Source organism: Mus musculus, chromosome 2, assembly GCF_000001635.26.
Source record: "Mus musculus strain C57BL/6J chromosome 2, GRCm38.p6 C57BL/6J".
Lineage (NCBI taxonomy): Eukaryota > Metazoa > Chordata > Mammalia > Rodentia > Muridae > Mus > Mus musculus.
In genome coordinates, this window is record NC_000068.7 from 135919083 (window position 1) to 135937480 (window position 18398).

Sequence of the window (18398 nt, forward strand, 5' to 3'; positions counted from 1 at the left end):
GTTGTCAGAGTAAAGGAAAGGACATTTTATTCATATGGAGTATCTGCATGAGAAGTTCAAGAGTGGCTTCACAATGAGCTGTGTCTCATGACGTGGCAGTCTGAAGGCACCCAGGGTCCCTAAATTGCATTATCTCAGCTTGCACTCATCAGCTGTGAGGCATGAGTCCCATACACCAACTCACTTAAATATCAGCATAGAGTTGCTACTGTTGGTTGTCAATCAGTCTGTGATAATATTGAGCTAGTCGCCTGGCTTAGGTATATCTTCTGTGATTAGAAATCTCAAACTGGAGTTACCACCGCATTCTGCATAGGAAGTACAGAAGAATACAGTCAAACAAAACCAGCAGTCCCTTAAAATGAGTTTTCCAGTTCCTGTGTCATCTCGTAAAAATTGCTATGAAATTTGCTTTCTATAAAACTGCTTCAAAATGAACAAATTGAGTGTTCTTTATGACTCTGTAGCGTTGTATAACCACCCCTACCGTATAGTTCTATAACACATCGCCATCCGGAAAGGAAACCCATCCTTCCACCACCATCCCTGCCTGCAACCTGAGCTCATCCTGTTATCAGTTGGCCTCCTGCTGTTTATCAGCATAGTGTATCACATTCTATCACTAGGAGTTTCACCACATTCATTTGCTGGTCTTTAAAACTCGGTCCTGGACTCGAATGTCATCAAGTTTCTGTGATCACTGAGGTAGGCTTCCTTGGAGTTTTAGCTTCCTTTTCTTTGGAAAATGTCCAGCATCCGAAGCACTTCCCTTTGAGGATCTGTGGTGACAACGAGGGCCATACTGTTCCTGGCTGGTGCCCTCCCACCATTGTGTTTCTGGAATGTACTGGTTGAGGAGCAGAATCTAAACCTGCCCAGAGCACGTATTTTGCCCTGATTTTCATTCCCTCCAGCAGGAGAGTTAAAATAATCTCCACGGCTCCTGGAAGGAAAAATGTCACTAGCCTTAAATTACTTCTTCATTTTCCATAGAGCTCCAGTTTTTACTGCTAGCAAAACCAGCTATTGGGAACATTGTGTGTGTGTGTGTGTGTGTGTGTGTGTGTGTGTGTGTGTGTGTGTGCGCGCGCGCGCCTGCCATGTATGTATGGGTGTTCATGCATGCATTTGCGCGCTACCAAGAACACATATGGTCCTGGAAGCTGAAACTATTATACCTTTCAGAAGTTGTGCTGACTCTTAGTAATAATACAAACTGAACATCCTTACTTTCAGAATTCCAAATCTGAAGTGCTCCCCAGTGTCTGTAGTACAAGCATGAAAGAAAGATGGGACCTGGTGTCACAGGTAATAGTCACAGTGTAGGTGCAGGAAAAATATTGTGAAAAATTACACAACTTACAAAATTACAGGATATGGGAATAAAGTATATATAAAACACAAATGAACTTTATGTTTAATATACGGACTCATCCCTAAGATACCTCATTCCATATGTACTGGCTAATTTTGTGTTAACTTGACAGAAGCTAGAGTCTTTTTAGTAGAAGGAAAGTCAACTGAGAAAAGTCCCCCATCAGATTGGCCTGTGAGCAAGACTCTTGTACGTTTTCTTGATTGATGATTGCTGTAGGAATGCTGAACCCACTGGGTGGTACCTCCCCTGAGCAAGCTAAGGGAGCAAGCCAGGAAGCTGTGTTCCTCCGTGATTGACTTCTGCATCAGTTCCTGCTTCCAGGTTCCTGGAACACTTGAATCCCTAATCTGACTTTCCTCAGTGTGATGGAGTGTTTGTCACCTGAATGATGTAAGATGAAATAAACCAAGCATTTTCGACGTGTATTAGACTCTGTTCAAAGTGTTGTGCTGTTGTGCGTATTATTTAATGTCACAACAGCTCAACTGGAAGACTATTAATGATGGTCTTCCTTATCTAGAGGAGATATGGGCTCGAGAGATGAACTTGCCAAGGTCATACCCTCAGTGACATTATACACCCGTCGTGCCAGGCTGGGCTCCAGATCTCGAGTTCTAACACTGCTGTGCTGCAGCTCACAGCTATGAATTTTTCTTACCAATATAAAGACAAAAGTGTGACCAGCTCCTTTACCTGTAACATAATACGGTTTTCACATAGCGTTTAAATGAATAACTTTAATGAGGTTGCTATTCTGTGGGATGTATGTGCTTCAAGAAAGCTACCATCTCAACACTGTTGATCTGCGCCCAAGTCAAGCAAGAGACCGCACATTCGGAGCTACTCCATTCTCATTGAAGCTCAGCAAGGAGAAGGGTGGGGATTTACTTATTTTCCACAGTGCTTCTTCCTTTTGGACGAATACCAAGTTAGTATTTCAGAAATGCTGCTCTGCAGACAGAACAGTGACGTCATGGAGGCATCATTCGGCCCGATGTTACTGTAGCACTACCAAAACATTGATGAAGTCTTGGCATTCATCTATTTATTGACACTGTGAATATCCTATTGACTGTCAGGGTGCCCTCTAGTCTCTTCCACTGGATGAATTTATGGTAGGAAGCTTTCCTTAAAAGATAGCACCTCAGATAACAAGACTTTTCTCAGAAGTTTATGTCACTTCTAATCCCTCTTATGTTGATAGTGTTTATAGGCTTCTCTATAGATCTGACTTGTTTGAACTAAACAGGTCGATGCTGCCTGGACAGAGTCAGTCAGCCAGAGGACCCCTGACTGAGTTTGGTAACATAGCATGCTTTGCAGGTCAAAATAATACTTAGTTTGGTCTGAGATAATTTTCCAAACTGTGTTATTTGGTATATTATGCGGAAGAATGGGAGCTTTGGTACTATGGTTGCAGGCTTCAATACATAGATGCGTACATACATACATACATGCATGCATACATACATACCTACATACATGTTGATGTTTGGCTTTGAATTCACTAGATACTTCCTTATTCTTCATCATCAGTATGCTGTAGAATAAACAATTAAGAAAAATCTGACTCTAACCAAATTGGTGGTTTCTGACATCCAAAGATTGATATTCTTGGTTTTATTAAAGTTTTAAAATTCTTCGAATATTTTAGAGCATCCCATATGAATGCCAGTTTGCTGAAATAAATGGGATTACTTGAATTTTTTCAAATGCCTTTTGGGCTTTGTAAGGATATAGGTGTGCCATGGACTTTGAAGTGTATTAATAGATGTTATTTATTTATGTCAGGAAGTAGAGCGAGTATAAGGCCCAGGTTTTCTTTCTTCTGTTCAATATGTAACAGTCTGTGGACAGAAATGGGGAAAGTGGAGTAAGATTCTATAGATTCAAAAGGACCTGTTACAAGATATCTTTGAAATCAGGCTTAGGCAAAGCAAAAAACAAAACAAAACAAAACACCCTGAGTAATACCACTGGACAGATGGCATCTGAAGTGACACTTGCCTGAGTTATAACCCAGAACAGCACTTTGTCCTCTCCTCTCTAGGGACTGTTTAGAGGTCCTTTTTGACCTAACCATCTAGCGTTGTCAACATAACCAGCAAGACTGACAGCCTGTTTTGACTGTCTGGATGGCGCTAACTGTGGCCAACAGTATCTAAACCCAACCCAAGCCTTACCAGCTCTGTCAAACACAGCCACCGTGTGCCTAGCCGGCAGCCTGCATCCTACCAGGTACCATTCTCCATGCTCCGAACTAGTTCTAGGAGTCCATTCCGTCTCTAACTCTCTCCAGCTTCTCCCTGGAAAGAGAACAGAATGAAGAACATGTGTGGCTTGGAGACTTTCAGGCCATGTCAAGGAAAAGGGCCTGGTCACTTTTCCATTCCCCCATCTCTGCTTCCAAACTTGGACACATTGTGAGAATGTCAGCCGTTTCCCAAAGGCCTCTGTGATTCTCACTGGGTTGTGTTTCTTCTCTTGAGTTGCAGGCAGATCCCTTATAGCTTCCTGGTCACTGGTCTCTGTAGTTTACTATTTGTGAATTCCACTGTCTCAGGCTTTTTTGCTGTCCTTTCTCAACCCCATCATAGCCCGACCCCGTTTTCTTACTCTCCTTTACACATGCATTGTTGGTGGTGACTTTCACATTTCCTTGCCTGGTTTGTTCTCACCTTTGGCACTATCGTCATCTGCCTGTTTGCATGCGGGGGTGCCAACCCCTTGGGAGATATGCTGAGTGCCAGAATTTCTTCATGTAGGATCAAGAGAAAGTAGTTGACATGACTTATTTTAATTTTATCATTATTTATTTATTATTTAAATTGTTATTATTATTATATTGCTTGATAATTTCATACATGAATATAAAGTATTTAGATCATAATACAGTCTGTTATTTGGTATATAAACTTTGGTAGCCAGCTCCTATTTTCTCTTAACCTCCACTCTCTACAGTTTCTTCGTTCTTGCACCTTACTTAGTCCTGTGCTGAGGGCTATGGTGACAGGAGAATCATTGGTCTGGAGTCAGTGACCCAAGTTATAGTCTTGTTATTACTACTGTCCTGAGAAGGGTACTTCTGTCTGCTTTCTGTATCCAGTATTCTAGTAGGCATTCCATAGTAAGCCTTGATTTTGTTGTCTTGATTTTGTGCAAAAGCCTCCTTCGAGCAGGAGATGCTGTTGTTGTGACAGGCTTCTCTAGGCCTCCTGCTGCTGCCTAGATCCTGGAAACCCACATCTCCATGGGTTCCCTGTTTGTGTTGTGTCTTCTCTGTCAAGCTGCCAGTGACTGCTTGCACAGCCTTAGTAATAACTGAAACTCCATAACCTGTTTCAGCAATGTAGTGGGACATATGGGTACTTGAGTGGTACTTAAAGAACCAAGGAATGAAGATTTAAAATATAGAAATGTCCCAATGTGCAGAGCTCACTATGAGAGTGGTTATTCCTCATTTGGAAGACTTGATTTAAAAACCTGTTATTTATTATATATAAATTATGCATAAGGAGAATAAATTACAATGAAAATAAAACAGGGCCCTAGTTATCAATGGAGAAGACACCGGTTTCCTGATGCAGGTTCATTCTGCAGTGATCACATCTCCTTCAATTGTCTTGTTCTCTCACTGGTGAGTGATTCTTGCATTAAAGTTACCTTCAGGGTTAAAATGCTGAATAATGGGGACTGACTCATAGAATTACTGATTCTTTTGGTTCAGGATAGGGCATTTCTGAAAAGGACCTAGTAAATTCTTAAATTACTAGCTGGGGAAATCTGCTTCAAAATTACTTGTATATTCACTAGTCTTCCCATTCATGACTGTGAAACACATGAGGAAACTTAATTGTCTTGAGATTTTAGAAGGTTCAGTCCATTGTTTTTATGGGCCCTATGATGTCATAGAATCTAGAGTGTCATAGAATGTAGAATTTGCAAGCTGAGCTTCTGAGCATGCCCATGGATAGTTATCTTGATAACATTAATTAAAATCAGGGTTCCATCTTAATTGTGGGTAGGAGCATTCCATAGGCAGGGGATCCATGGCTGAATAAAATAGAGAAAATGAACTCACCCTTAGCAACATTCATTCCCCTCAGCCTCTTTTTTTGGGGGGTGGGGTGGGTGGGGTTGGTTTGTTTTGTTGTTGTTGTTGTTGTTGTTGTTGTTGTTGTTGTTTTGTTTGTTTGTTTTTTGTTTTTCAAGATAGGGTTTCTCTGTATAGCCCTGGCTGTCCTGGAACTCACTTTGTAGACCAGGCTGGCCTCGAACTCAGAAATCCGCCTGCCTCTGCCTCCCGAGTGCTGGGATTAAAGGCGTGCACCACCATGCCCGGCTTCCCCTCAGCCTCTTATCGGGATGACCGGGCCAGCTTCTTCAATCTCATCCTACCTTGACCTCCGCACCAGGATGGAAGACAGTTTTGAGTCAGAATACACTCTTTCTCTCTTACGTTGCTCTTGTCAAGGCATTTTACGGCAGCAATAGAGAAGTAACTAAGATGCTTGGGTAGAACACCATGGCAGGAGCACATGACAGAGGAGGTTCTTCATCTCATGGTTGCAAGGAGCAGGAGAAAGATGAACAGAGAGAAGCCCAAACTAAGATGTAGCTCCCTGACTGCTTGGCTCCTACTCTTACAAGTTTCAGGATCTCTCAAATAGCATCACGGGATCAGAGAGTCAGCATCTCTGAGCCAGAATGTGGGTACTCACCAAACACCTCACTTGCTTGTATTTTGGGAGATGCACTCTTTTAGGTGCATCACACCTTTCAAATGAATCTGCACAGGCTCACACGGCAGATGTAAAGTCTAATCCAGGGGAAGACACCTAAGACTCTATTTCTAACAAGTTCCCTGGAAATATTGCTGCCCCTTGGCCAGGAATCATATGTCTGTGTGTGTGTGTGTGTGTGTGTGTGTGTGTGTGTGTGTGTGTGAGAGAGAGAGAGAGAGAGAGAGAGAGAGAGAGAGAGAGAGAGAGAGAGGGAGGGAGAAGAGAGAGAGAGAGAGAGATTGCTGAGGTTATAGTTCAGTGGTAAAGCCCTCACCTCCCATTTATGAAACCATAGGCTACACACCCTCTCCCAAAAAATTAAAAAGAAACAGATTTCTGTTCTCCATCCTCTGAGTCTCCATACCTGCAAACTGAGTCAGGAGGTTGGACATGATCACTTAGATTTAAATAATTTCCAGGTTATCTTGCTGATATTCCAGAAAGAAGGGATGGAAGGAGAGGGAAGGAGCAAGAAGGAGGAAAGGAGAGAGGGAGGAAAAGGAGGGGTGGGGGCTTTTAAGGTCTAACCCAGGCTAGCACTCCTGGCATACTTTACCTAGCAGGTCTGTGCTACTGTTGGGTGTATTTCCTTGGGAAGACTTCCACAGTGCTTGAAGCAGGGACAGAAGAATGAAGAGAAATTCTGTGAGTGGTCTCCTCAGATGAATAAGGCGATTTGGGCTAATGTCGTAGAAAGAGCTGGACTGGGATCTAGGACATGGAAAAGGAAAGAGGAAGCTAAACCACAGCCCTGGCTGAGCTGGAGCTCTGTGGATCCCTCTGACCTCGAGCTTGTAGTGATAAAGCAGTGGTTCTCAGCCTATGTGTCATGACCCTGGGGGGGGGGGTCAAACAACCCTTTCACAGGGTTGCCTACGTAAGACCATCAGAGAACACAGACATTTACATTACAATTGGTAAGAGTATGAAGTAGCAACGGAATAGTTTTATGGTTGGGGGTCATCACAGCATGAGGACCTACAGCATCAGGAGGGTTGAGAAGCATTGTTCTAAAGGAAAATTGTTGCTATAGCAACTGAGTTTCAGTTCATGTGGGTTTAGTCTAGTTTTGTTATAATTGTGTGTTTCTGCATTATCTTAATGAGGAGGGGTTCCTTTTGTTTGTGACAGTGTTTTCTAGTGTTCTACAGCAAGGAGACACATAATGAGGAAGGCCCAGACATTTGCCAGGAGCAGGATGCTTGATAACTCGGTGTCTGCATGAAGAAAATCAGGTCAAGAAGTGCTAGAAGCCAGACCCAGTGTCCCCAGGCACCTCTTAGCTTTCCACATGCCCAGACAATCCTACACAAGACTCCTCAAGGATTTTATTTTCCTGAGAAGGGATACTGGAAAAGGTCAAATCAATCTATAAAGTATAGAAAGGATTATAGAGTAAGAGAACAAAGTGGTTATCAGTGCTAATATGTGTAGTTAGTATGGTCAAGGCTTTGTCTTCAATATTCAGCACAAATAAAGTAAATAAAACTAAAATATAAAAGAAGGGTGAGACTTTACGGAAGCCACACCTCTCTGTATTCAGGTGCTGTTTTTCCTGTCATGGTGAAGTTACCTGGTACCCCTGCTGCGTGTGCCCACCGCAAGCAACTCTGAGACCCCACCAAGGCATGTCTGTTATCCAATAGCTCAAAGATACACCTCTAAGGGTGACATGCTATTAAAGTATTCAAGCTTACCTACAGCAATTCAAACAGGTGTATTTTTAAGTCACCACTTTAAAACCTGTTAATCTGGAAATAAGCAAAGGCCTGTAGCTCATACCTGGAGAAACTTTCCAGAGAAATTCTGGGACTCTACTGACACCTGCTGGCATCTCATCTCCTTAATGTTTGAAAAGAGCAACAAAACACGTCAGGCATTAATATTTCCTGTAGTTACTGGCACGCATACTATGTGTTTGGCCTGAGTCATGGCATGGACATGGAGGAGGTCTAAAGGACCTTGCCTTCCCTGACAGAGAGACAGGGAGCAAGCGATTGGGTGAAAACATCCCAACATGGGGACCTGACCCAAGACGGGCTCTGTGACTCTGGGCAAGGCCCTCAGACCTGCTTTCATCTTCATAAAAAGAACACGTCACAGCCTCCCACTCAGGGCTAAGCTATCCCTGAGGATGGTGGTGACATTTGCGATGCGTGAGTTCTGTCATGAGTGGTGATATCAAAGGTCATCACCTTTCCATTCTGATAAATAAGAGTCTTCCCCAATTCTATTAAAAAAGAAGAAGAGGAGTAGGAGGGGGAGGAGAAGAAGAAGAAGAAGGAGGAGGAGGAGGAGGAGGAGGAGGAGGCGAAGAAGAAGAAGAAGAAGAAGAAGAAGAAGAAGAAGAAGAAGAAGAAGAAGAAGAAGAAGAAGAAGAAGAAGAAGAAGAAGAAGATGATGATGATGAAGGCAGTTTAAGCCTCCTCAATACCTCCCCTCCCCCAGTATCTGGTGGTTATTTCTAGAAACAACTAAATTAGTGTGATCAAAAAACGTTGTTTCTCTGTACCGGCCACTTCTGTGCCCTAGGAAACTGTGGACTTTGTTCTATGTTTTGGAACAGATCTCAAGCCTTCAGGTTGAGAAAAATACTCCCAGTTAATGCCATCCAAATTATTTGTGCTTTTTCTGTCTGCTCCTGGGAAACTGTGTGGGCCTGTGGTTTGTTAGGCCAGTTACAGGATATTCAATAATCTCCGGGGAGCCAAGTCCATATTTAGCCCGACAGAGGAAGAGAGGTCTGGTAATGAGAAAAGAAGCAATTCTTTAAAGCTCCTGTTTCGTTTCTTGATTCTCTCTCTGTGTCCAGACCTTACCTGTTTGTTGAAGCTTTTGATGCTATTTGCAGTTCTCAGAAAACGGCCTTTGCTAGCTGCAAAAGGAAAGGTGCCTCCTGAGAGTTCTTCCGTCTTCCATCAGAAAGCTGTCAGCAACGTCTGGGACTCTCCAGGGCAATAAAAGCCATTAGCTTCACACCCAACAGAACGGCACTAGTGAGGATGTAGAAGTTAGCACCCTCATGCACTGTTGGGAGAAATGTAAGATGATGTAGCTATCACAGAAAGCAGTATGGCATTTTCTTTAAAAAGTTGAAAGGCTCCTCGTGTCGTCCTGTGACCCTTGCCTGTGGGCATTTATGCCAAGTAATTCATATCAGTTATTTACAGTATTCAAGACAAAGAAGCTCAGGTATCCATGGAGAGAAGAACGGATGGATGACCGTGGCATGCACATACAATTGAATTCTGCCTTGTAAAAGCAGAATTTGGCACATTAAATGAAAGCATAATGCCGAGAGAAATAGCCAGTCAGAACATGGAAAATCCTGTGTGATTATTCTTGTGCGAGATACTTAACATCGTTTAAAACATAGACCCAGGAAACTGACTAGCGAGGGTCAGCGGGAGAGGCACAGATGGGGATGATGAGTGCAAGGTATTGAGGATTAGCTAAAGCTCCTGAGACAGAACCATTTATGTCCTGTGTGTCTTTACCGAAATTAACAGGAGAAGACATCAAATAACAAGACCCAAACCACACTGCTATAATGCAGTTATCAGCTCAGGGCTTTCAGACATGAAATCCCTCATCTGGTAACGTGAAGCCTGGTGTTTTGGGGCAGTGCTGTGCACCAGGAGCTTCTGTGATGACAACAGTGCTTCTCCTGGGCACTCTCAGGACAGGGCCTCGAGTCCTCGTCATGGCTTTTTGTGGGGCACTTGAATGTCAACTGAGACATCCAATTTTAGACTTATTCAATTTGAATTTAAGGAATCCTATGATCAACGACAGTGACATTCACATTTATGTGACTACCCATTCCAAAATGTCTTCCTCCCCTTGGCAGTAGCTGCAAACTTAAGGAGGTAGAGTGGGCCGGGGAGGAGCCTTAGCTCTGTTTATTCCCAAGCTCCAGTTTGCTGCACAGCATGTCGCCAATGTGTCATTCCTTTGTGGCATTCATTAGCATCAGACATTGGATCCAAGAGCAGTGTTGGCTTTGGTTCATGGGCTAGCCTTTTCTAGAAAAATGCCCTTTTACAGACCCAAAGTTCTTTCCTGTCATGCGTAATCTGTCCTCACTTTTCCTTGTAAACCCGTGGAGTGGTGGTATGAACTGCAGCTGAGGTTCAGGTCCTTATACAGAAGTTCTGTGAACACATCCCTGCTTGCTCTGGGTACCGTGGCAGCAGGCAACGAATCTTTGACTTTTTAAGGCTTTGCTGGAAAAGACAAACAGGTAAACTATGTAAGCAGGCCAGATGGAGCAGCATCCTGACACTGCAGTGAAGGGCCTTGTCACATTTGTCCTCTAAACTGGAATAGGTAAACGTATCGGCATGTACTTGTACAGCATGACTTAGAGAAGGCTGAACAACTAAAATAATAAGGCTTATATTGAAACAGGCTGCAAGTGGGAAGCTTAGGAAGCCAGCCAGTCTTTCATGGCATTGTCATGCCACATTTAACTTAATGGGAAAAATGAAACCTGCAGAATAAAATACAACCGTGTAAAATATAGATGCCTGTGCAGCAAGGGGGGATAAAAGAAGAGTCTGTAGTTTTATTCCACAGAGGAGACAGGCTGTATTATAGTAATAATAATAATAATAATAATAATAATAATAATAATAATGAAAAAGCCTGTACCTGGCTACAGAGGACTGCTCACTGTGGACTTTTTCTTTCTTTTTCTTCCTTTTCCAGCAATGGGTAGAAGGCCTGAGATCGATCATTCACAACTTCAGGGCAAACAACGTCAGTCCGATGACATGCCTCAAGAAACAGTGAGTTCTGTTTGTCTTGCCTTTTCTTCAAAGGAGTTATTTAGTAAGCTTTCTGGCTAGGAGGGAAGAACTGTATCACATCCATCAGGCCAGTGTCCACCTTTCCTTCTGTACCCCTGGCTTTGGAAGTTGACCAACTCCCACCTGTATTTAAACCACTTAAATACATAGCAAGGCATATGTGATATTCTTGTCATGAGATCTGTAGCAGACAAAAGGTTGGTAGCACAGGTATCAAGCATTCTTTTTGTTGTTGTTGTTGTTTTCTTTTCTTTTATTGTCTCCTAAACTCCATTTTCTGATGGATAGCTTGCATGCCTCACCTGTAGGATAAGTTCTAGGGCACCTCAGGTCTCCACTGCATGAAACTGACAATTTAGGGATATAGCCAAGAGAAGCATTTGGAAAAGCATCCATTGCATAAGTAAAACAGAAAGTCCTGCCCCCCCCCCCCCAAGAATACTGCTTCCTTGAATGTGCGGTCAGGGTTCTTTGACATTTCTTTCGAAATTTCAGTCAATGGTTCAGTCAACTCCTGAAAATCTTACTGCAGGTCACTGTTCCTGGAGTTCCAAGTGGCTTACTACACTGATAGATTGTCATCATGCTCAGATACATTACTGGGTCAAATAATTAGTTTTCATGGAGAAATCACAGAAAAGCAGTGGTCTGTAATTGTGCTTGGCTGCAAAATTGTCTGTGGCTTCGTAGTGACAACAAATGGCACATAGCTATGAGGTACCAAGATAAGAATATGATGAAGATGCAAATAACCTTGTGGAGATAAACTTCCACGTCTGAAAATGAGGCCCTAGCACCAAGAGAGCGATCCAGTGATTCTTCACCCTGCTCAGTGGGCCAACAGGCCAGTCCTTAGGCACTTCCTGAGTAGTCAGCAGGTACTTAACTATATGAACTCTAGGTTGTAAACCCCAGCTTTGCCACATTGGGCAAATCTTTAGCCACTTAGTCCCCATTTGTGAACCAGATTACCATATGGATGAAATCAGAAAGCACCTCACCCAGTGTCTGGCATCCTCGGTGGAAGGAAGTTATGAAGGCTTGTAGATTCCTATTTGCTGTGCAGCAACACTTCCTTCCTCAGAGTCATTGCGTTCTCTTTCTCAGAGATAACCTTGTGAATGTTGCACACTGTGACTTTGGGTGCTGGTAGCTTCAAGGGATCCTACTTATACTTGAATGGCCAATATGCAGACACCAGATCTTTGGGCAATGGAGCCACTGTTTACCCACCCACAGGCTGCTTAGCAGGGGTGCAGACCTGCTTACTTGTCCAGAGGATGCGTCTCTACTAAATCGAAGCCTCCATGCCTGGGAGATTATACTCCTGTTGCCATGACAAATTCCAATAGGGTAGCAGAGCCAGCCCATGTGCTACCAAGGGTGGAATATATTGTATGAGGGCATGTAAAGACCACTTGAAACACAAGTTTGCTTAAGCCAGCTCCCTGCCCATTCTGCCTCCTTCGCTCCTTTTGTCCCATTGTGCTTCTGGAACTTAAGATAGAAACTTTCCCAAAGCCATGATAATTTGTAAGTTGTTAGACTGTTAGTGCCTAGAAGTAGTAGGAATAAGACTCATTAGCTGAGAACAATCTTGATTCCAGTGTGTTCTGGAGTGTTCTGAGGCATTGAAGCTCCTCACGTCCTGAGACCCTGGGGAAGGCAGAGTTACCCAACATTCTGAGACCCTCACTGGGGATTGAAAATGAAGGCGGGCTTCCACTCATTCTCCATCCAAACCTTGGAAGCCGGGAGTAGTGAATCCCCTTTGGCCTTAGCCTAAGCTGCATTTCTTGCCACCTGAGTGTTTTCAGAAGAGCAAAACCAACACAACCATGGACAGGTGCCATGTTTTGCTCAGTGCAAATATCCAAGTTCTAATTCCCCTAATGGTATCAGATTTTAAAACATAGGCCTCTCGGTTAAATTTGAATTTCAGCTGTAGCTATTTTACTGTAAATATGTAGTAAATGTTACCAGGACACATTAAAATAGTAGGTTACTCGTCTTAAAATCAAATGTTACTGGGCATATTAAAATCTGAGGGCCCTAAATTCATCCCGTAATGATGGGGCTGTTAGAATAGGTGTTCTGTCTGAAGAAGCTTTTCTCTGGGGTTCTCGGTGATCTGGAGCAGGTGCTGGTGGATCTGCTGGTGGGTTCTGAGGCTGTGTTGCTCTTGTTTTCCAGCTGGATGAAACTGGCCTTTCTGACCAACACAACTGGTAAAATCCCAGTGAGGAGGTAAGTGAGACACGTGATTCTCTGTGTCACCTTCACCGCATCAAGCCAAACAGAGCCTTCCAGACCAAACCAAATGCCCAGGCTGCCACACTGAACCAAAGATCCTCCCTGCCACACCAAGTCAAAGGCCCACCCGGCTATGACATAATCACATATGATCCTTGCCTTCAAGATATTTCCAGAAGTCTAGACTCTGCTATTTCGTAAAAATCACCCATGGAAGTAAAGTTGTACCTCCCTCAGAATAGGATGCATTGCTGTGGTAAAGAATGTCTGAAAAAAATGTCTGAAAATTGTAGCACTAGATTTTCATCAGTGAATCACCTGGCTTTCATGATTTATATTGTGTCTTCCCCCCTCCAGCCCCTTTACCTGAGCAACAACTACCTCCCTCCTTTCGAGCTGGACCCCAGTACACTGATCTTCTGGCAGGTCTATGCCTCTGGCCAGCACTTCCCCATTCAAGGTTGCTGCTTATGCAGTCCCCCGAGAAGGTGGAGCTTTCCCTAAATTCAGCTGCTGCTGCAATATGCTGCATAGTGTTTGGCTCCTTCTCACACTCACCAAGAGAAGCTGGTTGTGGGTGCTTACATTGACTGAACATGAGAGAAGTTCATTTCTCACAGTTGGGGAAGCTGAGAATGCATGAACAGAGTGCCGTCACGGGCCTTACAGACTGCAGACTGCTTTCTTCCAGTTGTGCCCTCATGAGAGGTTAGAGGGCTAGAGAACCGTCTCAAGGACATTTTTATAATCCTATTCCCAAGAGCTCCCCACCCCTCACCATAAAACCACCTCCCAGAGGCCCCTAATACCAGCACGGTGAAGTTCAGTTAGATTCCATATCAGAGGAATTTCATCCCTCACCTCCTAGCGTTAACAATGACAGAGAACAAAAGGCATATGGAACCCAAAGGGAAGAAGGCATAAGCCAGACGGATTCTTCCCATGTGCTCTTTAATAGTCCTGACATGGTTCACCCTGGGAGGAGTCCTCACACATCTTCTCTGCTTCTCACTTCCTTTCACAGTTTAGGGTTTGCTACTGGTCTGTGTGTAGCTGGAAGGACTTGTGAGGGTAGCTATGGGAATTCTTGACGAAACTCTCCAGAATCATATTGTTTGATGTTTGTGTATGCATTCACAGACATCAAAGAAGCTTGGCTCAGACTCAGGACATCATCTGTCCACATGAAGCCAGACGTTATGTGCCCTTAACCTGAAGCAAATGCAGACTCCCTGTATACCAAGCCCCTTTGCCCAGGTTTCTCAACTCAATTCCATGTTGATGTTGTCTCTGGAGATGAACTTCAGTAAAGACACAGACTTGCAAAACACCAAAATATAGAAGAGAGCTGTCCTAGACTGACCTACCTTTAGCGCACAAGACAAACAAGTCACAAGTGCAGATCATTTGAATGCATGGATGCCATTTAGCCGAGGCATTCAGGTTACTCCTGGCCCTTTCCAGGTTTCTTATCCTACTTCTCTGCTCACATACTCCATTCTACACCAAGCTACTAATCTGTGCCCCTGTGCAAATGTCCCCATACCCCCACTCACATTGTCACACAGGACAGAATCATCCTAGACACCATCATTTTGGTCCATTCCATAGATCATGGGGATCCTGAACCTAAGTACCCAGGTGACATGTCTAGGATTCTTATTAATGAGAAACTGGACTACACTGATGGCATGAGGATGACCCTGTGCAGTGTCCCTTTTTATTCAACCTTTCATGATTATCGACCAGGTTAAAGATCGCAGGCAGTTGTTGTGACTTTTAAAAACTCCGCATGTAGGGTTCTTTGCTGCCTCGTTACTGCTCAAGTGAGCGGAGGTTTTCAATAATATTTTTTTCTAACAAGTCAGGTTTAAGTATAGTATAGAAGTTTATAAAAAAACAAAAACACCCAAAACCCTGTGTGTGTCCTGACTGGTAGTTTTTATGAAAGACATTTCAGAAGGATCCTTAACTAATTGAAAACCTCCCTTCACTTGAGCAGGAGCAAGGCAATTATTTCAATGTATCCAAACCATCCTTGTCATAGAGACAGTGTGTGCCCAGACTCAGAGTACATTTGTTGGTGTGGGGAACAGAGGGTACATACGGCAGTGCAGAGGGGGAACTCTGTGCATTATGCTTCATTTTTTTTTCCATAAGATTTGGAAAGTGGACCGAGTGGGATACAAGATTATGATCCAAGTGCTTCTAGCCAGTAGTTCTGGTTTCAGTAGCCTGCCTTCCACCCACCGTGCTATCATCCCTCAGGGTTGGAGGCCTGTTGAGGTTCTGTGGGTCCCCATATAGCATGTTCACATACAAAATCATTACAACTGTGCTTGAAATGCTCTAGATATTTTGCCATTGACATGGGTTTTGTGTGTGCGTGCATGCCATTATTAATAGGTCCTTAACACAAGACATCTGTGACATGGGGCAGCTTGTTAGAATTGCTGTAGTATTGATGCCAAGCCAACAAAAGGGGAATAACTCTCCCGGTAGATAGTCTGCCAAGAGTTAGGTAGAAATTGTTCTGAATGTTTTAATGGATGTGAAGGGTAAACACTTTTAAAAATGTCATTTTTTCACCAACATTTTAGGGGTTTAAAATGGAAACTATTAATATAGTGCACATTGTGTTAAAAGGGGATCCAGCTTCATAGTCATTGCGTAACTTGTGAAAGGCTTCTGCTCTTAAACGTTAAACCTAAATATAATACCCAGGAAATTGCAGGAATGATTGATGAAGGCAGCCTCACTCCTTCCCTCCCTCTTCTCTCTTTCTTTATCTATATGATCTTACACATTCCGCCTTTCCCTCAAATTCACCAGCTTGCTGCAGTTCATCCTCCCACTTAGACCATTCTCTGAAAGTAACTTGTCTGTCTCACATTCCCTGTAACATGGAGTACTACCTAGAGCTAGAGAGTTGGGTGATGGAGATCTGAATGGCTTTGAGCAGTAACTGGAGAGGCTACTAAAGTGGAGACCAAGAGCCTCTGTATAATAATACTGGCAACCTGGTCTGCATGACCCATCTATCTATTCAGGTCCTGAAGCTGCAGGACCCTACAAAGGGTGGTACCCTGGTCCTTCACTTTAGGAGTCTCCTGTGACTGTGTCAGCAGTCGGTGTTCAAAACTCTCAGAAACATTGAAGAACAGTTATGGGCAAAAAGATGAACTCCCTTGCATTCTAGACTCATATTCTCTAGTCGTTTGCAGGGTAGCGTGGGATACAGTATTTAGCCAGCTCTGTGATAAGACTGAGTACAACTTCAGTGTGCTTGCTTTTGTACATTTCTTTAAGGGAAGGAGTGACAGTTTGTTTTGAATGAATAAAATCTCATTGAGAAACTTGGAGTGTAGCTTAGTTGGTAGAGAGATTGCCTAGTGTATCCAAGTCCTTGGTTTCCATAAATCCAGGTTTGATTGTACACACTCAAAACCCCAGAACAGCAAGGTTGTAGGGTTCTAGGCTGTAGACCCTGTCTCAAAAAACAAAAACAAAAGTGAAACCTCACTTAGCACCTTGTACCTTAAAGCATTAAGCAGATGCCTTTGGCCACAGAATTTTATATATATATATATATATATATATATATATATATATATATATATATAATTATATTATTATATTATTATATAGGGCTTGTTATATATATTATTATATAGGGCTTATTATATATGGTTCTTAACCTTTGTGTTGCAACCCTTTAGCAAACCTCCATCTCTAAAAAACTTTATATTATGATTTATAACTGTAGCAAAATTCCAGTTATGAAGTAGCATCAAAAATGACTTTATGGTGGGGGTTCACCACAGCATGAGGAACTGTATTAAAGGGTCACATCATTAGGAAAGTTGAAAACCACTTATATAGAGGTTATAATAATGTCACAGTCCCTTTATCAGCACACTGCTCTCGGAATGCTGGTTAAAGTGCACCGTTGTGGAAACCAAAGAATGCATATTCCCTCTCTAGCCTCCATATCACAGTAGATGAATTTTTCAGACTCAGTAATGATTTGGAAAGGTGTCTGGAGCAAAGGAAACAGACATTACTCCAGGGAAATAGTCTGATAAATGCCCTTGTGGCTATTTTCCATTCTGAGGTTCTTCTCTTTTTACGTACAATGAGCAAATGTGCCTTGAGGCTGTGCTGCCGAACCCTACTCATGTCTGAGAAGTCAGCACCTCTCTCCCCCATCTCCTTGCTCCCTGATCTTCTTGTTCTTCATCCTGTTTCTTGGCACACAGCCCAGCGCTCACCACACGCCTTCCTTCCTTGCCTCACTTCCCATGGTGCCTTGGTTCTGATATAGGAGGATGGCTCAGGCTCCATACCTGCTGCCTCGTTCGTGGCCATGGTGATTAGTTTTCATGTTAGAACCAGGCCTGTCTAACCCATCAGCCTTGAGTCATTGCTGTGGAGAGTTTTTCCTCCTGATGACAGGTTCTTAACTTTGCTGTGGCACCACATGTATTTCCTCATTGCATCATTTTGTCAAGAAAGACACACTGCCATTTGTCCTTACATTGAAATTGCTAAATGGCATCTACCCCAAGTCAGTGTTTAAAAGTTGAACTGGACTCTAAAGACTTGAGAAAATATAGTCATAACACCTTCTATTCTAGAATCCCATTATCCATGTACTTAGTCTGACTACACACCTAGGCGCCGCTGTCGGGCTCACTTATCCATAAGTAGAACCGTCTCAAGAACACTTGATTATGCTTCCTGGCATCTTCATGGACTGACTATAAAACAATAATGGTTTAAATGGACGCATCATAATGTGTTTATGTAAATCTCCTTCCTCCGGGTCTATTTTGATAAGCTGGATCCTGCAGCTCAAGTCTGTTTTGCTAAGCTGTATCCTGCAGCTCCTCACACTCACCAAGAGAAACTGGCTGTTGGTGCTTACATTGACTGAACAGAAATGCTGAGGCATATGTGAAGGTAGCGTGCGAGATGCTAAAGCTCCATTGAAAAGCCACACTTCACAGGTGAAAGTCACCCTAGTCTTCAAGTCAAGTCTACCCACCCCCATCGGAGTTCAGCCTTTCAATAATCATAGGAACTCACAACCAGGGCTTCTAACCAGGGAGTGCATAAAGCCACCTGCGTAGACAAAGCAAGGCTGAGAGCCATGTGCATGCTGTCTGGATA

The 18398-nt window shown here is 43.2% G+C and overlaps 1 protein-coding gene across 21 annotated transcripts in view; it reads left to right on the plus strand.

The window, feature by feature from the left end:
• Positions 1–18398, plus strand: part of Plcb4 (phospholipase C, beta 4) — a 356000-nt gene that overhangs the window by 260480 nt on the left and 77122 nt on the right. For 19 of the 21 annotated variants that reach the window (XM_030248529.1, XM_011239359.3, XM_030248537.1 and 16 more), the window contains 2 exons: positions 10873–10952; positions 13167–13220. In XM_030248529.1, the coding sequence (XP_030104389.1) occupies positions 10873–10952; positions 13167–13220 (134 nt within the window). Of the gene's footprint in view, positions 1–10307; positions 10406–10442; positions 10492–10872; positions 10953–13166; positions 13221–18398 lie in introns of those variants that run through there. The other 2 variants (XM_006498947.4, XM_006498946.4) reach the window with 2 other exon arrangements.